Raw genomic sequence first — 17,704 nt, forward strand, 5'->3', positions numbered from 1 at the left:
ACGCAGGCACGCGTGCACGAGAGCAATCTGGAAGTCCCACTCTCTCACGTTTCCTAACAAAACGCGCAGCTGAACAGCGGGAACCCTTTAGACGCGTCCAGCTTTTCCAAGATCTTACCTGTAGCACCCCTCATCACAATACAAACAAACGGAATAATCTTGGATTCCCCGACGGGAAATAAACGCTTTTTGAATAAAAAAAATCGTTTTCTTTCTTTTTATCATCAGCGTTGCTGTCTAATGGACTATCACACCATAACCTCTAGAGATTACATTCTGAGAGGTGCTGTGGACCAAAATCATGTTGGATTGTAGTTGGGATAATCTCCTGTTAACGAAGATAACATAAGGTTTGCTTTATTATATTAATAACCGTTTAATGAAATATGACTTCAATATTGCACGAGCGTTCTGGCAACGATTTGTTTTGACAGAAATTATGTATTTTTTTAATTTTGGGTAGATCAATCATGATCACAATATTTATAACAAATGCTTCATTGCATACTTGAATAGGAAAGAATTGCCTTGCAGTGCTCTTTTACTGTTTTCGAGTTTTGCTTGCATGTAACTTTATTTGAAAACTTCATTTTGCGGTATCCTGCTGCAATGTATAGGGCGATTGCAGCTGTGGAGCTCAAGATGGCCAAGTTATATGCTCTGGCTCTCATGATGCTGGTGATAGGAGCACTGCAGGTAGTGGTACGGTGTTGCCCGCGGCCGTGTACATGCCAGCAGCCGGCAGAGGTGCACTGCACGTTCCGCTCTTTGCTTACCGTGCCAGCTGGCGTGCCCAAACAGGTGGAGCGAATGAACTTAGGGTAAGATAGTGCCATGTTAATATTAGCATCAGATTTCGTTTATTTTTAGTTTAAAAATGTTATGCATCTTGGACAAAGTTTGAAACTTGCATAGGAATTTATTTATCGGTTGATAATGTTTTCTGCACTTATTCAAGTGATTCAAGTAGGAATATCCCTTTGGTACAAAATTTTACAGATGACCTTTGAAGACCTACATATGAACTATGCACAAATGTCGTGGATTTATTTAGACGTCCACGCAGGATTTGCAGCCACATTGAAATTGCTGTTATATTATATTAAAAATATAATAATCTACCCCTCTCTTTTTGCATTCACATTGAAATATATTTATATTGTTGTTATATTATATTAATAATATAATAATCTCCCCTCCCCCTTTTGTGCTCAGGTTCAATACTATAAGTAGGGTAACATATGGCTCTTTTGCTGGACTACGAAAACTCGAGCTTCTTTTGATGCATGGGAATGATGTTCATCAAATTCCCAATGGAGCATTTCGTGACCTCATTTCCCTTCAGGTGCTATCAACATTATTGCTTGCAATTTCCCTTAAAATTCTTTCTCTACTATATTTGTTGGTTGTACGGTGCATCATTTACAATGAAAGATTTTTATTCAAAATGTTAACACAAACAAAAGCAACATCCAGTTAAATGCCTCTTTTTTCTTAGATGCTGAAATTAAGCTATAATAAACTGAAGGTACTTAGCAGAGGAAACCTTATGGGTCTCAGAAGTCTTACTAGATTGCAACTGGATCATAACAGACTTGAGTTTATCCATCCTGATGCATTTCAAGGCCTCACCTCTCTTCGAATACTGCAACTGGAGGGCAATCAGCTTCAGCAGCTTCATTCAGCAACTTTCTCCACATTCTCCATTCTTGGACACTTCCCAGTGTCCACCCTGAAGCAGTTGCACCTTTCGGATAATTTGCTGACTACACTGTCACAGAGGATGCTTGCAGGTATGCCCTACCTGGAAAACTTGTTCCTGCATGGGAACCCTTGGACTTGTGACTGTCGCATGAAATGGTTCAAAGAGTGGAATATAAATTCACCAGGTATTTATTGTTATTGTTCTATCAAAATAACGTGTTCTTATTACCTTATTATAATTTTGATATAAAATAATAGTCATTATAATTAGTGATTGCACTGTGCAAAATTGTTTGTTTTCATGATAATAATTATTTACATCCTCCTTTTTTACCTTCTCAAGGTGTGTTAAAATGTAAAAAAGACAGAGCCTATCCCGAAGGCCAGCTATGCCCTATGTGTTCATCTCCAAAGCTCCTTAAGAAGAAACACCTCCAGGAGTTAGAGAACCCCACATGCAATAGCCCTATTGCTAGCACTCCAAACAACAAAGCTATTTCCACAGAGGACACAGAAAGTGATCTCCTGACAACAGATGAATTTCTTCAACCCCTTGGCAACATTTCTCTGGGCCTGTCCGATGAGGATGGACATCAAGTAGACCTGTACTGCCTTGTCACTGAGCCTAAAGAGCTGACTAGCATAAGCTGGCACTCTGTTAACCAACATCAAATATCAGCAAACGTGACTCTGACATTAGATTTAAAGTGTCCCATTGACAGGTCGAGCTATGAAAAGTTGTGGAGATTGATTGCATACTACAGCGATGTCTCGGCCCACCTTCAGAGGGAGATTATGCTAAACAAGGATCCTTACATTAGCTACAGATATCGGCAAGATGTTGAAAGGGATGCTCTTTATTATACAGGCGTGAAAGCTAATATAGCTGCTGAGCCACAATGGATAATGCAGTCATCAATGGATCTCCAGCTAAACAGGCTTCAGTCTACCAGTAAAATTGTTAGACTTATTCTCAGCACCCATATTACTCAAGTTGTGGAGCCTGAATATATAAGACAGCAGAAAAGGGATTGGGTTTTTATTGAATCCAAAAATGATACTAGAACAATGCAGGTGGCTGTGGTGGGAAGTCCTGTTGAGATGAGCTGTTCTATACATAGCTCAGGGAACCAGACATTAAAATGGATGCTCCCTGATGGGTCAACATTAAAAACACCTTATAGCAGTGGCGATAACAGGCTTTCGGCATCAAGTTTTGGCCTGCTTGAAATCAAATCTGTGGATCATTCTGATTCAGGAGTTTACTATTGTATTGCACATGTTTCAAATGATCTTAGTGTCCTACCTCTACGCTTAACAGTGGAAGAATCCTCCAGCCCACCTCCTGGAGTGGAAGGAGTAACAGAGACAATTACAGGATTTGCAGGTGGACATGTTTCTCTTCCATGTGTTGCTACTGGGTCCCCCGATGCTGATATACACTGGATTCGTCCCGATGGCAGCATTGTAAACAAGTGGCTAAACAATTCCAGGACACTTGTGGCTTTAAATGGGACTCTGATTATTAGACACAGTCAGCTTTCAGACAGTGGATACTATAAGTGTGTAGCAGGAAACCGACATGGGATGGATACTTTGGTGACAAAAGTGATAATAACAAAACCACCAGGTATGATTCCCTTAAGGAAGTACTTCAGAGGGCCTCAACCTGCTGAGGGAGTTTCAACCAAAATAAAAGTTCTTATGTCTAACGATGTAGAGTCATCTGGAGATAATGAACCAGAAGAGCTTTTGGAGAAAACCCTTCCTCGGCGTGTGGATTTACCCAATCGAAGGAGGGTCCCAAATATGGGCGTAAAGGGTGGCCATCCATCCAGGAATTCCTGGAGACGCCCTGCTATTCCAAGGAGGAGCGTAGGTACGACAGGAGTGGACAGGGTTAATACTGTAGAATCGAAAAGAAGAAATAGTGTGTCAAACAACCAAATAGACCCAAAGCGCTGGGCTAGCATTTTGGCAAAAGTTCGCAATGGTGGAACTAGTCCAAAAACAACTACTGTAAACTCTGTACAGACCAGTACAAACAGAATACAGGAGCCAGTGACTGACTACACAAAGCAGCCAGGTATTACAAACAAAATTGGAGGATCGTCTGCAGAAAGTGCAACAACAAGAGTACCAGAAGAAATGTTGTACACAATCACAACGGCACGGATGCCTATTCAGACTACTGAGTACAACCTGGATATAAGACCTCTAGATTCTGAGGACCAGAGACATGTTATATACCAGATAGCTGCACCAGAATCTGATTCAAATTCAAATTTGTTTACAGCACGCACATATATAGCACAGCCTACAGTTGGTCCACAGATTAATTATTTTACTGTCAGAGATTCAGAGGTTGCAAACAGGATTGAAACGAGCACTGTGTGGAATACAAAATTACATGGAAATCATTTACAGGAAAACCAAAGCCACTCGATGGGTAGTGGCAGTGTAAATGAAGCAATTATAAATTACAACGATGAATATAGGGTTTCAAAAAGCCATGAGCATGTGTTAGAGGTTTATCAAGGAAGGACTGATCATAGCTTACCACTAGCCACTGCAAAGACACATACTGCACAAAGTGCAGGAACACATGGTGATGCCAAGTTATTTACTCAGATCTTAACTACAGTTAGGCAAGGAACACAGACCCTACAAAAGCATACGACTCACCAGAAACCCAGTGTCTCAGAAATTCCACTGCTAACTACTGTGACACCAACCACCAAACCTGCGTCAGGAGATAATAAAGCAACCTTCTCGAATTCACTTTCTGATTCACGTGCCTCACGTGCTAGGAACTCATCCAGTTCGTGGAGGAGGACTGGTGGAAGACGTAAAAAGCCTAATAGAATTAGAACTAAGACAAACAGTTTTAAATCATCTGTATATGTCACAAATGCAACCCCACAGCCCACTTCAGCTTCAATTTCTGAGGTCACAAAAGGGTTTTCAGTCATTACTAAGACAACTGCCTCCTCTGAAACTAAAATAGAAACATCTCCATGGGCCAAAAATGCAAAAGCCAAGATGAATACTACTGTTCCGTTAAACGACAGCCAAGTACAGTCACCAGGCAAAATGACTCATGAAGAAAACACAGATCCTTTATACAGTAGCAGGAATCATCAAACCCATCAATCTTTACCTCAAGAAAGAGCATCTGTAACAAAATATATACATTTAGATGATGCCACGCCAGCTCAAAAACTCAAAACCACCACACCAGTTCCAATGTTTCCATCAACATCCATTAGTTTTGGAAGAGAAGAAATAAAAACAACTATGCACAAAGAAGAAAATTCTACCTTGCCTTCACTGAAGGCAGGCATTCATGAGTGGTTTACAAGCACCCATACCCCTGCAGCTAAAACATCTGAAGAGACACAACAGGAAAGTATTACACCAGATTCGAGCCCAACATCAGACCACTCCTTTGAGAACTCTTATACACATCCCGAAGACATACCAGGTGCAAGTTCAGACAAAACAAACAACCAATATAAACCCACAGATACTGAAAATGTACTGTCATCCAAAGAGATGATTACATTGAGACCATTCTCTTCATCTTCCCCGAGTACTCAGAATGAGACAGTCAAACATCATGCTGAAACCCCAGGTGGTTCAATGGCATCAGTCATTTTTGAGTTGGCTCATCAGAGTCCAGAGATTACCACAGACAGACCCAAAACCTCTCCTGTATTAACCACAAAACCACACAGAGTTACAGCTGGTAGCATTTACAGAGAAGATTCAGTGTTATCTCGAAATCCTTGGAGTCAATCAAATGTTACTAAAGGAATTGTACTTACCACAACAACAACATCTGCAACAACCATAATGCCCCCTACAGTACATACAAAAATGCTTTATCCCAATAAACCCACTTCTGCTAGCAGGATTGGTGACCCGGACGATGTTAATCACATTCTTGACAGTCATAAGAGATTTGTAACCCCAGGCCAAGAAACCATTCCTAAGGTAGAACTTAGCGAAACATACAGTAGAACAACACCCCCAGTCACTCAATTCCCTCATCAATTAGCCTATATCTCTGAGGACACAACATCTCTAGGATTGAAGGTTAACATCCACAAAAAGACAACCACAAAAGCACCCACAATTCCACCACAATCATCAACAATATCCCCATCACAGCAAAGAATCCCTGGGAGGTCAGGTGGCACCTATTTTACAATATATCACACCACATCAAGAGGGGCTCAGCAAAGACCAACAGCAGTGCCTGAAGGTCGAGGCAGACCTCACATCACCAGCACAGACATTAGATTTGTAACAGCACAAGCTGAGACTGATGTCTATTTGCCATGTGTGGCTGTGGGAAAGCCCAGTCCTTTCCTTTCCTGGACTAAAGTTTCCACAGGTAAGTTGTTATTATTTTATTTTATTATTTATTTATTTCTTCATTACATCATTTACTGTTTGCAAAATTTTACAAAGTATTGTGTATCTTATATACATTATAGACAAATAGTTTAATTTTATTATAAATATTACAGTTGCATATGTACATTTATGTAGAAATGTTTCTGTTGGAATCAGAATCTATAACGTTCTTAATTTTATATCTAATTTGATCTGTCTAAGATGATTTGTTGCTATAAAATGTGCTTCTGTGCTTTCCTGCAGGAGCTAGTATTGCACAAAACACCAGGGTCCAGAGATTCCAGGTCCAATCTAATGGTACGCTTGTTATCCATAATGTTCTTCCTCTGGACCAAGGCCACTACCTCTGCAGTGTCCAAAATCAATATGGAGAGGACAAGATTGTGGTTAATTTAATTGTTGAAGCTGAACACCCCAAAGTGCTTCATCCTCGCTACAGGGAAGCCACAGCATACCTTGGTGAAACTGTAGAGCTGATGTGTCAGTCCCAAGGGAATCCTAAGCCTCGGATCACCTGGGTCCAACCTGACAGGGCAGTGGTGCATTCTGGTGTGCCTACTAATGGCATGTCTGGTCAGAGGGTCTCGGTCTCACCCAATGGCACACTTTACATAAAATCTGCAAGTCACACGGATCGGGGAATCTATAAATGCATTTCTAGCAATGCACTTGGTGCTGATACAATATCTGTTCGTCTGACTGTTGCCGCCTTGCCACCCATTATTGAACAGCCACGACACGAGAATGTCAGTCTTTCAGAGGGAAGCACTGCCTTCTTGAATTGCACTGCCACGGGTGCCCCTCACCCTTCCATTGCCTGGACCACCCCGGATGGCATGCAACTCCATCCCTCACAGTTTATTAATGGGCGTAACTTGTTTGTCTTCCCAAATGGAACTTTGTTTGTTCGTAGTCTTGTTCTGACAGATACAGGGAGGTATAAATGTTCTGTCACTAATGTAGTTGGCACTGCACAGAGGACTGTTATTTTGACTGTAAGGAAATCCATAAAGTTGTCCAGTGCCAGGATTACATTTTCATCATCTCAAAAAACAGATGTGGTCTATGGAGACAGATTGCACCTGGACTGTATTGCATCAGGGAATCCAGAACCCAGGATCATCTGGAGGACTCCTTTAAAAAAGCTTGTGGATGCTCACTACAGGTAATATAAACACTTTCCTTTGCAGGAAAGTCCATACAGGTTTATACAATGTGAGGGAAATGTGCACATACCTACCTTTCTCTTCTTTCTCTACTTCTTTTTTCTCTGTATTCTATTGTGCTTTTATTTAAATGCAAGTAATTTTTATGCTAAATAAAAATGTTTTGATTTTCATTGTCTCTAATTCTTTTGTATTTCAGCTATGACCCAAGGATCAAAGTGTCGTCCAATGGTACACTATCAGTCGTCTCTGTTACAGAGAAAGATGGTGGTGAATATCTCTGTGTTGCCCGCAACAAAATCGGTGATGATTTTGTGCCTTTTAAGGTCAGTGTCCTGACAAAACCTGCCAAAATTGAACAGAAAACAGAAGCTGATAAGAAGGTAATATATGGAGGTCACCTAAAGGTTGACTGTGTGGCCTCTGGATTACCAGACCCTAAAATCCAGTGGGCATTGCCTGATGGTACCATGATCAACAGCGTTATAAAGTCTGAGCGTAATGTTGGGAGTCGAAGTCGCAGGTATGTTGTTTTTGACAATGGAACCCTCTTCTTTAATGAGGTTGGGATTCATGAAGAAGGTGACTATACTTGTTATGCTGAGAACCAGGTTGGAAAAGATGAGATGAAAGTGCATGTCAAAGTAGTTTCAGCTGTCCCGGTGATTGAGAACAAGACACATGATGTCGTCAGGGTTCTTTACGGAGAATCTGTCTCTCTCAATTGCAGTGCCAAAGGTGATCCAACACCTCTGATATTGTGGTTTTCGCCCACTAACAGAGCTATGGCTTCAGCTTCAGACAAGTATATTATACATAACAATGGAACTCTAGTCATTCAGAAAGTTCAGCGATTTGATGGTGGAAATTATGTATGTCTGGCCAGAAACAGCGCAGGGCAGGATCGAAAAGTGATGAGAGTAGAAATCCTTGTCTCTCCCCCTGCTGTTAATGGCCTTATAGGCACCGCAAATTCGTTGAGAGTGTCTACTGTTAGAGATCAGCGTAAACTGATTGACTGTGAGACCACTGGTACCCCCATTCCACGTGTCATGTGGGTTCTTCCAGAGAACGTTGTACTCCCGGCGCCATATTATGGTAGTCGAATGACAGTACATCGCAATGGCACATTGGATATCCGTTCGGTGAGAAAGTCAGATTCAGGCCAGTTAGCATGTATTGCTCGTAATGAGGGAGGTGAGACAAGGCTTGTTGTTCATCTTGATGTAACAGACACTTTAGAGAAGCCAAAACTTAGAAGTCCCAAAATGGAGTCACTCTCATTAACTGTGGGCAGGACCATTTACCTAAACTGTTCAGTTGAAGGCTCCCCAGCTCCACAGGTGACTTGGATTCTACCAAATGGCTCCCCACTATTGAGCGGTGCAAAATTCAATAAATTCCTTCACAATTCTGATGGGACTTTGATTATCAGTAACCCTGCTCTGTCAGAGGCAGGCACATATCGATGTTTGGGACGCAATGGAGGTGGACTGGTTGAAAGAACTGTTGCACTGATGCCAGGACACAAGCCAGAAATCAATAACAGGTATAACTCACCTATCAGTGTCATTAATGGGGAGAATTTACAGCTGCACTGCTTGTCAAACACCAACTCGGTCCGTCTCACCTGGACTCTGCCAAGTGGGATGGTCTTAAACCGTCCTCAAAAAGCCGGTCGTTATGCCATTCTTCCCAATGGAACTCTTTCCATCCAGCAAGCCTCTGTCCATGACAGAGGCTCTTACACCTGCAGGACATCAAATGAATATGGAAGCTCCCTGCTCACTGTTCCAGTCATCATCATTGCATATGCACCCCGTATCACTAGTGGGCCAGTTCCTTCAACCTATGCCAGAAGAGGAGTAGCAGTACAACTTAATTGTGTAGCAACAGGTATACCCAAAGCAGAAGTGGCATGGGATACCCCAGAAAGAACACGGCTTGTTGTCGGCTCTCAACCACGTCTGTTTGGGAACAAGTACCTTCATCCTCAGGGCTCCTTAATCATCCAGAATCCCACAGCAAAAGATGCTGGATTATACAGATGCACGGCCAGAAATGTCATAGGGGTTGACTCAAAAGGTACATACCTTCATGTGTACTAATAAGAGAGGATGTCTCCTCTTCGTATGCCCAAGGAACTGCGACGTTGAACTGTTACTCAGCTTGATAATTTATCAATGTGAAATGGAATCAGCCCCAATTTAAAAATACTATTTTATTAATGATGGGTTCCTAAGAATAAGCAATTTTGCATCTACAATTTTACTATTTTCCTTCAGCTTGGTATGGAATCTATGTAATGTAACCAACCTACTGATATTATAAGGCATCTTTCTGTTTTCATTGTTTGACAATGACAGTTTTGCCCGGTTTCACAGACAAGGTTTAAGGCTAGTCCCAGACTAAAATGAAAATTTGAGCTCTCTTAACCAAAAATAAATTGCCCTGACATATCTTAAAATATGTCATTGCCATTGTTTTGTTCAAGATGCACACCAGTAATATATTTTTTAAGGCATTTTAATAAAAGTGACTTAAATATCCTAATTTAACTAAGGCATAGTCCTGGCTTAAGCTAAGCCTGGTCTGTGAAACCGCGCCATTATGTCTAAATGTATAGGTAAAAATAAAGATTAAATATATATATATATATATATATATATATATTTGTAGCCATGAAGAAACATCTAAATAAAATGTTCACACTTTATCAGTTTTTCAGGGATATTATTAATCATACTTCATGCAAACAGATCATTAAAAAAAATAAGTTTCAACTGTAACTAGATGACAAGAATTTTTATCTACATTAGACAATTTTTATTGGATTACCATCTGCTTTCACACAGTGTTTTTGTGTATCTAAGATTTATTTTGGTTCATTTTCGTACCCAATTATAATACTTATAAATTATTTTTTATTTCTAAATACTAATGTATTTTTATTTTGCAAACTTTTTAATAAAGAGGACTTTGAAAAGTTTTAGGTGAGGCCTCATGAGTAGTAACACAGTCATAGCACAATGTCTTATATTGTCTATAATACGGTCAAATATAACATGGAACGTAACTCAAACATCTCACATGTCCAACGTTTTTGGACTATTTAAACTAATGAAACAATATCCTTCAGTGGTTTTGTGAAATGAGTTAGAAATCAGAAGCAAATGTGTTTTGCAGAGAGTGATTGAAAGAGAATATCCTCTCTGGGAGTCATTACTGTGTCATGAAAATGTGTTGTAGAGAAATAAAACATGATGATTTCTTTGTAGTTTCTATATTTAAGAGTTCTATAATTAAAAGCAAGCAGTAGGCTTAGGCTCCTCATCTTGATGTCAAATAGACGCTTATCTGCCCTGGTTGTAATGAGGCAGTCTTTCATTGACTGACTGTATGTCCAGAAAATTGTAACCGGTAGAATTCTTTAGGTGGGAGAACATTACTGCTGAGACTGAAAATAAACATTAATCACAGATGAATAACTGATAGTCTTCATTTATGTATTTGGTGGGGTTGACAAGACGCTTACAACCCAATAACTGAATTTCTGACCACAGCCATGTCGCAACAGCATGGAGCCACTTAACGTTCTGAAAAAAATCTTTATTTGATTCAATTCCTTGTTGTTTAAAGAGATATGTCTAAAACATAAGCAGCCAGGATGAAGATATCTAGACAATCTCTCTTTTCTTCTTTCTCAAATAGTTTTCAAAAGACGTCTTGTTTTGACTGGAAAACACTGTTTACTTCAGCTTTTGTGTTGCACAGACCATAACACACAGTGCAGGTGCGGAATATAATGAAGCAAGAACAGCTTGACAAATATCTCAAAGAAGATATCATTAAAATCCAGACTACATAAAAGGGACTCAAGCTACAAATTGCAAGTCATTTTGAATATGTGTAGCGTCAACACATGGATGTAGAAGTAGTGTTTATAGTTTAGTGGAAAAATCTCTAATGCTAGACATGTAATTGCAGGACAGTGATGTCAAAATATATCAAAATAAATTATGCAACACTTTAATTGGTATCTGATATATTGTATAATCTATGTAAAATCTCTATGAGCCCAAAATAAACTGTTTAGATTCTGCTTGGAAGTCATGTTTGAATAATTACAAATTATGTAAATCATTTCATTATTATTCATTTAAGAAAATAATATAATTATTACAATACACATTTCATAAATAATTGTATATGTATATGATAATTATGATTTCATAGGAAGCAATAAAAAATCAGATCTGACTTACCAGACCAGAATCAAATTTCTTTAAGAAACATTCATGAGAAATGTATGTCATCACTTAAGACAAGCCATTAAATAACATTCAAATGCTGTGGCTGGCTCTTGTGGAAGTGTTTATTTCACTTGCAGCACAAGATCAAGTAGAACATACTCTATAATTGACTGAGCATCATAAGCATAAATAGTGCACGAGTTCAAAGAGCTGTCAAATTAACGGGACAGGACCACAGGGTAATAAATGTCTCAAATGCTGAAATATGTTTGAAAATATGTCTCCACCATACTGTTCCATAAACTGAGTTTAATTGAGTATGTTTTAATTTTGTGTACCACAAGTCTGTGGTGTCTGATAGATGTGTTTAACATTCACTCACAGAGAAAAGAACACGTTGAGAAAAAGAATATCATGATCATCAACTGTTAACATCCAAGGAAATGTAGTCGCAACCTGGATAATGTGCTTGTATAACAATTTTTCCCAGACGTTATGAACAGTCAATTATCAAAGTGGTGGATCTTGCGTTAATATTAGAAATGTTTGCGCTCAACGTGTTCATAGACTGACCTCTAGTGGAAATAAATAGCAATTTACAGAAAGGCAAAGAAATATCTCCCTTTATGCACACCGGATGAGTTCCTGGAGCTTTTTTTAATAAGACGATCACTGTTATTGCCATCTTATTCCCTTTAATCGTTTTTTATTATTATTAAGGAATCACTTTCCCATAATTGAAAGCAACTAATGTTATTTTAATTTGTAAATTAATAAAACAACAGAATTCAATCTGCACAGTAGGCCCCTTTTATCATTAAATAGCCTACCGCTAAATTGTACCTGAAACTGAATTACGAAATCTGTTTTAACATCGAGTTACATTTATATGAGACAATTTTACTTGAGATGGTTTTCAAAATAATGGTTGTTGTAAATTTACAAAGGACCTATACCTTCCAATCCTAGATAATCGTTCTCTTGCAGGGTTTAGTGCGATTAAACACGTTTGTCTCTCATTTTAACGTAATCCTAAACACCTTAATTGGCTTGTTTAGTTGTGTTTGGTCAGAATTGGAGCTAAACGCTGCAGGATAATGTCCCCAGGACTGCAATACATCTGGCCTAATGTTCGATATACTACAGAGGTAGAAAAACAGTATTAAGTAGCTAAAATGTAACAGCTGTTATTTTAAATGATACAGTACAAACTAAAACTAAATGTTATATGTCATTGTCTCACATAAACATAAAACCCAGTTATTCAAGGAATCGGTCAAGTTTCCTCTTGATGTTGTCAAAGGCGTCTTTGCCCATGTAATCCATGTAACCTTCCTCCCACATTCGCTTATGCTCCAGGTTTTCCTCCTCTGTTTCTGCTGGGGTCTGTATAATACACATAAAAATTGTGTTAGCATAATAATGCGGATTGAGGGTAAATTCAGGTAAAGTTGCTTCAGTATAAATCACCAACAGAGGGCAGTATATACACTAATATTAAAAAGCCCAACACACTTAAGACTTTGTATAATATAGGTACATAATACTAACTTTGATTGATCGTATAAAAAGAAGAGGAGCTTTTGAGACTTTTGACTTGAGCAGAGAAAGGATATGAAGTTAGTGTACATATAAGTTTTATCTCTGAAAGTTAAAAAAATAACAAAACATCAATTCTTAAATACTTTTTTCTTAGAAAGTTTTGAAAATAGTTCAAGCATACATTTGATTCAGCTTCTCCAGTGGCTGTGTCTGAGTCATCAGCAGTCTCTAGGCCTGTTTTCTCACTTTCTTGCTCAGATATAGGGCTGACTAGAGAGATCCACTCAGCCTCAATACCAGGCAGGACATTAAAGGGAATATTCTGAGAAGAGACAAAAAATAATTGTGAAAGGACTCACAGTTATTACTTATTTGACATAACAGATTTCTACATTGTGTGCAATAACTAACAAAATGACCATTTGCACCACTTGGACTTTCGAATAAAAGATATCGAACAGTCACTTAAATGTAACCAAATCTGTGACATTGACCACCTTTGCATACTTCGCAGGTTATCAGAGTTTTTTTACATGCATTCAGTCAACTTTTGTATGTAAACTGATCTCTTCATCTTCTTTTCTTAAATCACCCAAACTGGTTTCTATTGTCTTTGTGTTGTGATGAGTCACTGTTGGGCGTGTTGCTACATTTTTCTAAATACCCAGAGGGTGCAGTACTTTTAAGGATATGTTGGAAATGATTCAGAAACCATGGAAGAGGAAGCAAGTAATCTCACACTTATGCTATAACAATTCTCTTGCCCTCAATTCTTTTGAAACTGCTTACCATTTCCACAGGCTTTGGAGATGAGCTGATGGCTACTGTATCCACTGTTGGATCTAGGGGAGATTGAGAGGGTGATATCTTGCCGTGAGATGAGCTGATGGCCAATGTATCCACAGCCAGATCTAGGGCAGGTTGAGAGGGCGACATCTCCCTGCGATAGGCTTCAGTGCTGCTTTTTTGCTTGTGTGATTCAGTATGAGGATAAGAAATGGTCAATAACTTAGATGGACCACCCATAAAGGCTGTATAGTTAAAATTGTGTAAACAAGTTAAAAACAAAAAACTAATGTAGTCTTACATGGCGTACGAAAGATAAGTCTTCACTCTTGTTGTCCTTTTTAATCTTGCTTTGATTGTAGTAATCTTCCCACCATAAATTGATAAATTTTTCAACAATTTGCTTGTTGGGATTCTCAAGCGATGACTCATTGGCTGCCTGTGGATTATATGAACAATGCCAGGGCTTTGTCCCACCCAAAAAGTGGACAATTTTTGCTTGGTGGCCATACCTGAACAAAACAGATGTTTTTTGGGAGATTTTACCACGACACAAAACTTAAAGTGACAGTTCCCCCAAAACTAAACATTCTGTCATCATTTACTCACCCTCAGGTTGTTCCAAATCTATATAAATGTATTTGTTCTGAAGTTCTGATATTTGGAAGAATGTTGGCCACCATTGACTACCAAAGTAGGAAAGATTACAATGATACTCAAAGTTGCCCCAGAACTGTTTGGTTTCCTACATGCTTAAAAAGATATTATTTTGTGATCAACAGAACAAATACATTTATTAAATTAATTTTCCTTACTAGGGTAGTCAATGGTGGCCAAGAACTTTTTGGTTACAAGCATTCTTCCAAATATCCTTCTCTGTGTTCTACGGAACAAAGAAATGTTTACAGATTTGGAACAACAAAATGTTCATTTTTGGGTGAACTATCCCTTTAAATAGCTTCAGTGTGCTGTATATTACAATAAATATTCAGGGAACACTGATATACCCAAAGTTACCTGAAAACTTACTGGTGATATGCTGGCAGATACGTATACAGCGCGCTGGCCGTGATGTTGTACACAAATGGTAAATGCTTCCTGATGTCTTTTATAGCCCAGTCACTAAAGAAAGTGTTTAAAACACCCTGGTCTCCTCCTAAACATGATAAATACAGCATGTGTTTATCTGTTGCTTCTGTTGTTTAAAATTGTATGCTATCATTACAACATCATTTGATGGCAACCAGTTTAGACAGAGTCAAAGGAACTGAATATAAAATAACCCATGACTCACCATCAAAGCTGCCATGTTGAGTAGTGTGTTCCAGTAGCTTGGTATGAGTATTTAAGGAAGGCCTGAACACAAATACCCCAGAGTTGAAGCAATCAGGCCAGCCTGGATCAGGTGCAGCAGAGAACTCCTCATACTCAAACAGCTCATCTACATTACACAGTACCTGCAGAACAGAGAAGCTTAACAGACAGACTTTTGGACCATTCAAATAAGCTGGACATGCAATATTTCATTTTACAAGGAACTCAGCACTATTGTGTATTTTTATGTGGGGTTTTATTTGATATAGGCCTACAATATTTATAAACACTAAAGGGTGGTTTCCCGGACCGGGATTAGTTTAAACCAGGACTAGGCCTTAGGATATGTCAGTGTAAGTTGTTTTCGATCAAGACACCTTTAACATCCAAGTTAGTCTGGGACTAGTTTTAAGCCCTGTCCGGGAAACCGCCCCCAAAGCTTTTATTACTTTGCTTTGTTGATATTTGGTGTAAATTGTTGCCTTTTGTTCTTTGTATATCCGCGCTTGGTAAAACATATGCAACGTTTAAAGCAAATTGTTTATTCATTCTTTTATTTACTTTACAGAAAAAAAACGTTGTAAATGGTTAAAGGGATAGTTCACCCAAAAATGAAAATTCTGTCTTCATTCACTCACCTTCGAGTTGTTCCAAACCTGTATAATTTTTTTTGTTCTGCTGAACACAAAGGAAGACATTTGGAAGAATGCTTGTAACCAAACCTGAGATGAGATCTGTTTGGTTGCTGTCATTCTTTCAAATATATTCCTTTGTGTTTATCAGAACAAAGAAATGAATACAGGTTTGGAACAATCTGAGGATGAGTGAATGATGACAGAATTTTCATTTTTGGGTGAACTATCCCTTTAACTTTAAATAACCTACTCTAGTGTCTTACAAAAGCTAGCAAAATGTGTTCTTCACTACAAAGTACTCACAAGTGTGTCTGCATCCAGAAACACACACTTGCTGTACTGGGTAAGAGTCCAGCAATGGAGCTTCGTGAAGGTAACTCCCAATTCAGGACGTCCCAGCCAGGAGAGATGAGCCTTATCTCTACTGTCCAAAACATCTACCATGATAATTTCATCAAACACATCCTCCAAAGACAACCTAGACAATGCATGAATAGACAGATAGTATGTGACAAAAATACAATGGAATGTTGAAGCCTAATGAGGTTATTAATGTTATTTAAAATGCAAAGTAATATTATTTAGGTTGATTAGGAAGTCACTGTCACCTTGCATCTTTGGGGACATTGTGGGAAACCATCACAACCAACTTTCTTGATGTTCCATGCCTGCGCAGACTTTTACCTACCACTAAACTCCCCATGCAGTAGGCATCTGTGGTGGCCAGAGTTACAAATGCCTGAGACTCTGAATGAAAGAGATTTAGAGAGATAGATACAAATGGACAGACAAGGCAGAGAGAGACCAAATATCTATTTAAATAGTTTCTCATGAAAAAAAATCTAAAGGCTTGCTCTTATCATTATAATATTTTTAGTCAGCATACATTAAGTAGCCTACTTTAAAAGCCTCCCATTTGGATACCTCAACGGGCACAACACTGCCCCACAGCAGACACACAGTATGTAAAAAATCTGTTTAAAAGTGTTTTTTTTTCATAAATACTTACACGGTTATTAAAATTACTCAAAAATGTTGAAAACCGTAATTGTAGAGAAATAGGTGTGGGTGTCAAAAACTGATTTAAAGTGTATGTGCATTGTTACAATGTGGATTTGAAGAACTATTGCATTGAAATGTGACCTTTTGTGGGTCAAAGTTCTGTGGGCTTTAAGTCAATGATCCACCACATTCATCCATTAATGTGAGTTCGTAATATACTCCAGATTAATCTCAAGGTGGCACTGTAGTCTTTCTGACCCACTTTTGTTTGTGAGACAAAAGTTGATAATCAGGCACTATTACATTTCACTGGCAGATCAGTGACTGAACTTGAAAAAAAGAAGGGTTGCAGGCATGCAAAATGTGTGACGGCACAAGTACATTGTATGTTATTTAAATGCAACGTACACAATACCAGACTTCATGTTTTAATACATTTAGAGAGCTATGAAATATGCATTTTCTACTTTCCCTGGTTTGACTTTGGAAGAACGCAATCTGTCTGGCGTAATGTAGGCTACTGCATGACATTTACGCACACGAGTTAACCTACCTGCCATTCTGCGGCCAGTTTTTATATCGCTTCTTAATAAGGCTGGAAATCCCAAAGACAATTGCAACACAGTACAAAATTAGTTTTAAATAACAATAATAATAAACAGTCGACAAATCATCACTTTTCCGAACGGGCCTGTATAAACGGCAGAGTTTATCTTTGATCTACCACTGACAAGTGAAAGAACTTTGTGACAGTCACGCGGCGGGGGTCGTTCAACCCCTTTACTTCGAGTGAACATGAGCACGCACACAACCGATATCGATCGGGGTCATTAACCTTATTACAGGATTAAAACACTAACAAACGAATAACAGAAAATCT

The 17,704-nt window shown here is 38.7% G+C and overlaps 2 protein-coding genes across 3 annotated transcripts; one reads left to right on the forward strand and one right to left on the reverse strand.

Moving 5' to 3' along the window:
* The first annotated feature begins 123 nt into the window (after positions 1–123).
* On the forward strand, positions 124–9,914 carry mxra5a (matrix-remodelling associated 5a). The gene is made up of 7 exons (XM_057330613.1): positions 124–350; positions 618–821; positions 1,216–1,345; positions 1,499–1,889; positions 2,048–6,103; positions 6,370–7,291; positions 7,492–9,914. The coding sequence occupies exons 2-7, from the start codon at positions 643–645 to the stop codon at positions 9,398–9,400; spliced, it is 7,587 nt and encodes a 2,528-aa protein (XP_057186596.1). The 5' UTR covers positions 124–350; positions 618–642; the 3' UTR covers positions 9,401–9,914.
* A 1,620-nt stretch (positions 9,915–11,534) lies between these two features.
* Positions 11,535–17,615, reverse strand: gyg2 (glycogenin 2). 2 transcript variants are annotated; one of them, XM_057330618.1, is made up of 9 exons: positions 17,378–17,615; positions 16,431–16,569; positions 16,126–16,300; positions 15,168–15,330; positions 14,903–15,029; positions 14,175–14,385; positions 13,877–14,056; positions 13,269–13,409; positions 11,535–12,931 (listed from the first exon to the last, which is right to left on the reverse strand). In XM_057330618.1, exons 1-9 carry the CDS (start codon positions 17,382–17,384, stop codon positions 12,806–12,808), a joined length of 1,269 nt encoding a protein of 422 aa, XP_057186601.1. In that variant the 5' UTR covers positions 17,385–17,615; the 3' UTR covers positions 11,535–12,805. The 2 variants fall into 2 exon arrangements, with proteins under 2 accessions (XP_057186601.1, XP_057186600.1); XM_057330617.1 differs by having other exon boundaries at positions 16,431–17,615.
* Between the last annotated feature and the right edge of the window lie 89 nt (positions 17,616–17,704).

The sequence above is a fragment of the Triplophysa rosa genome, linkage group LG4, assembly GCF_024868665.1.
Source record: "Triplophysa rosa linkage group LG4, Trosa_1v2, whole genome shotgun sequence".
NCBI classification, from domain to species: Eukaryota; Metazoa; Chordata; class Actinopteri; order Cypriniformes; family Nemacheilidae; genus Triplophysa; species Triplophysa rosa.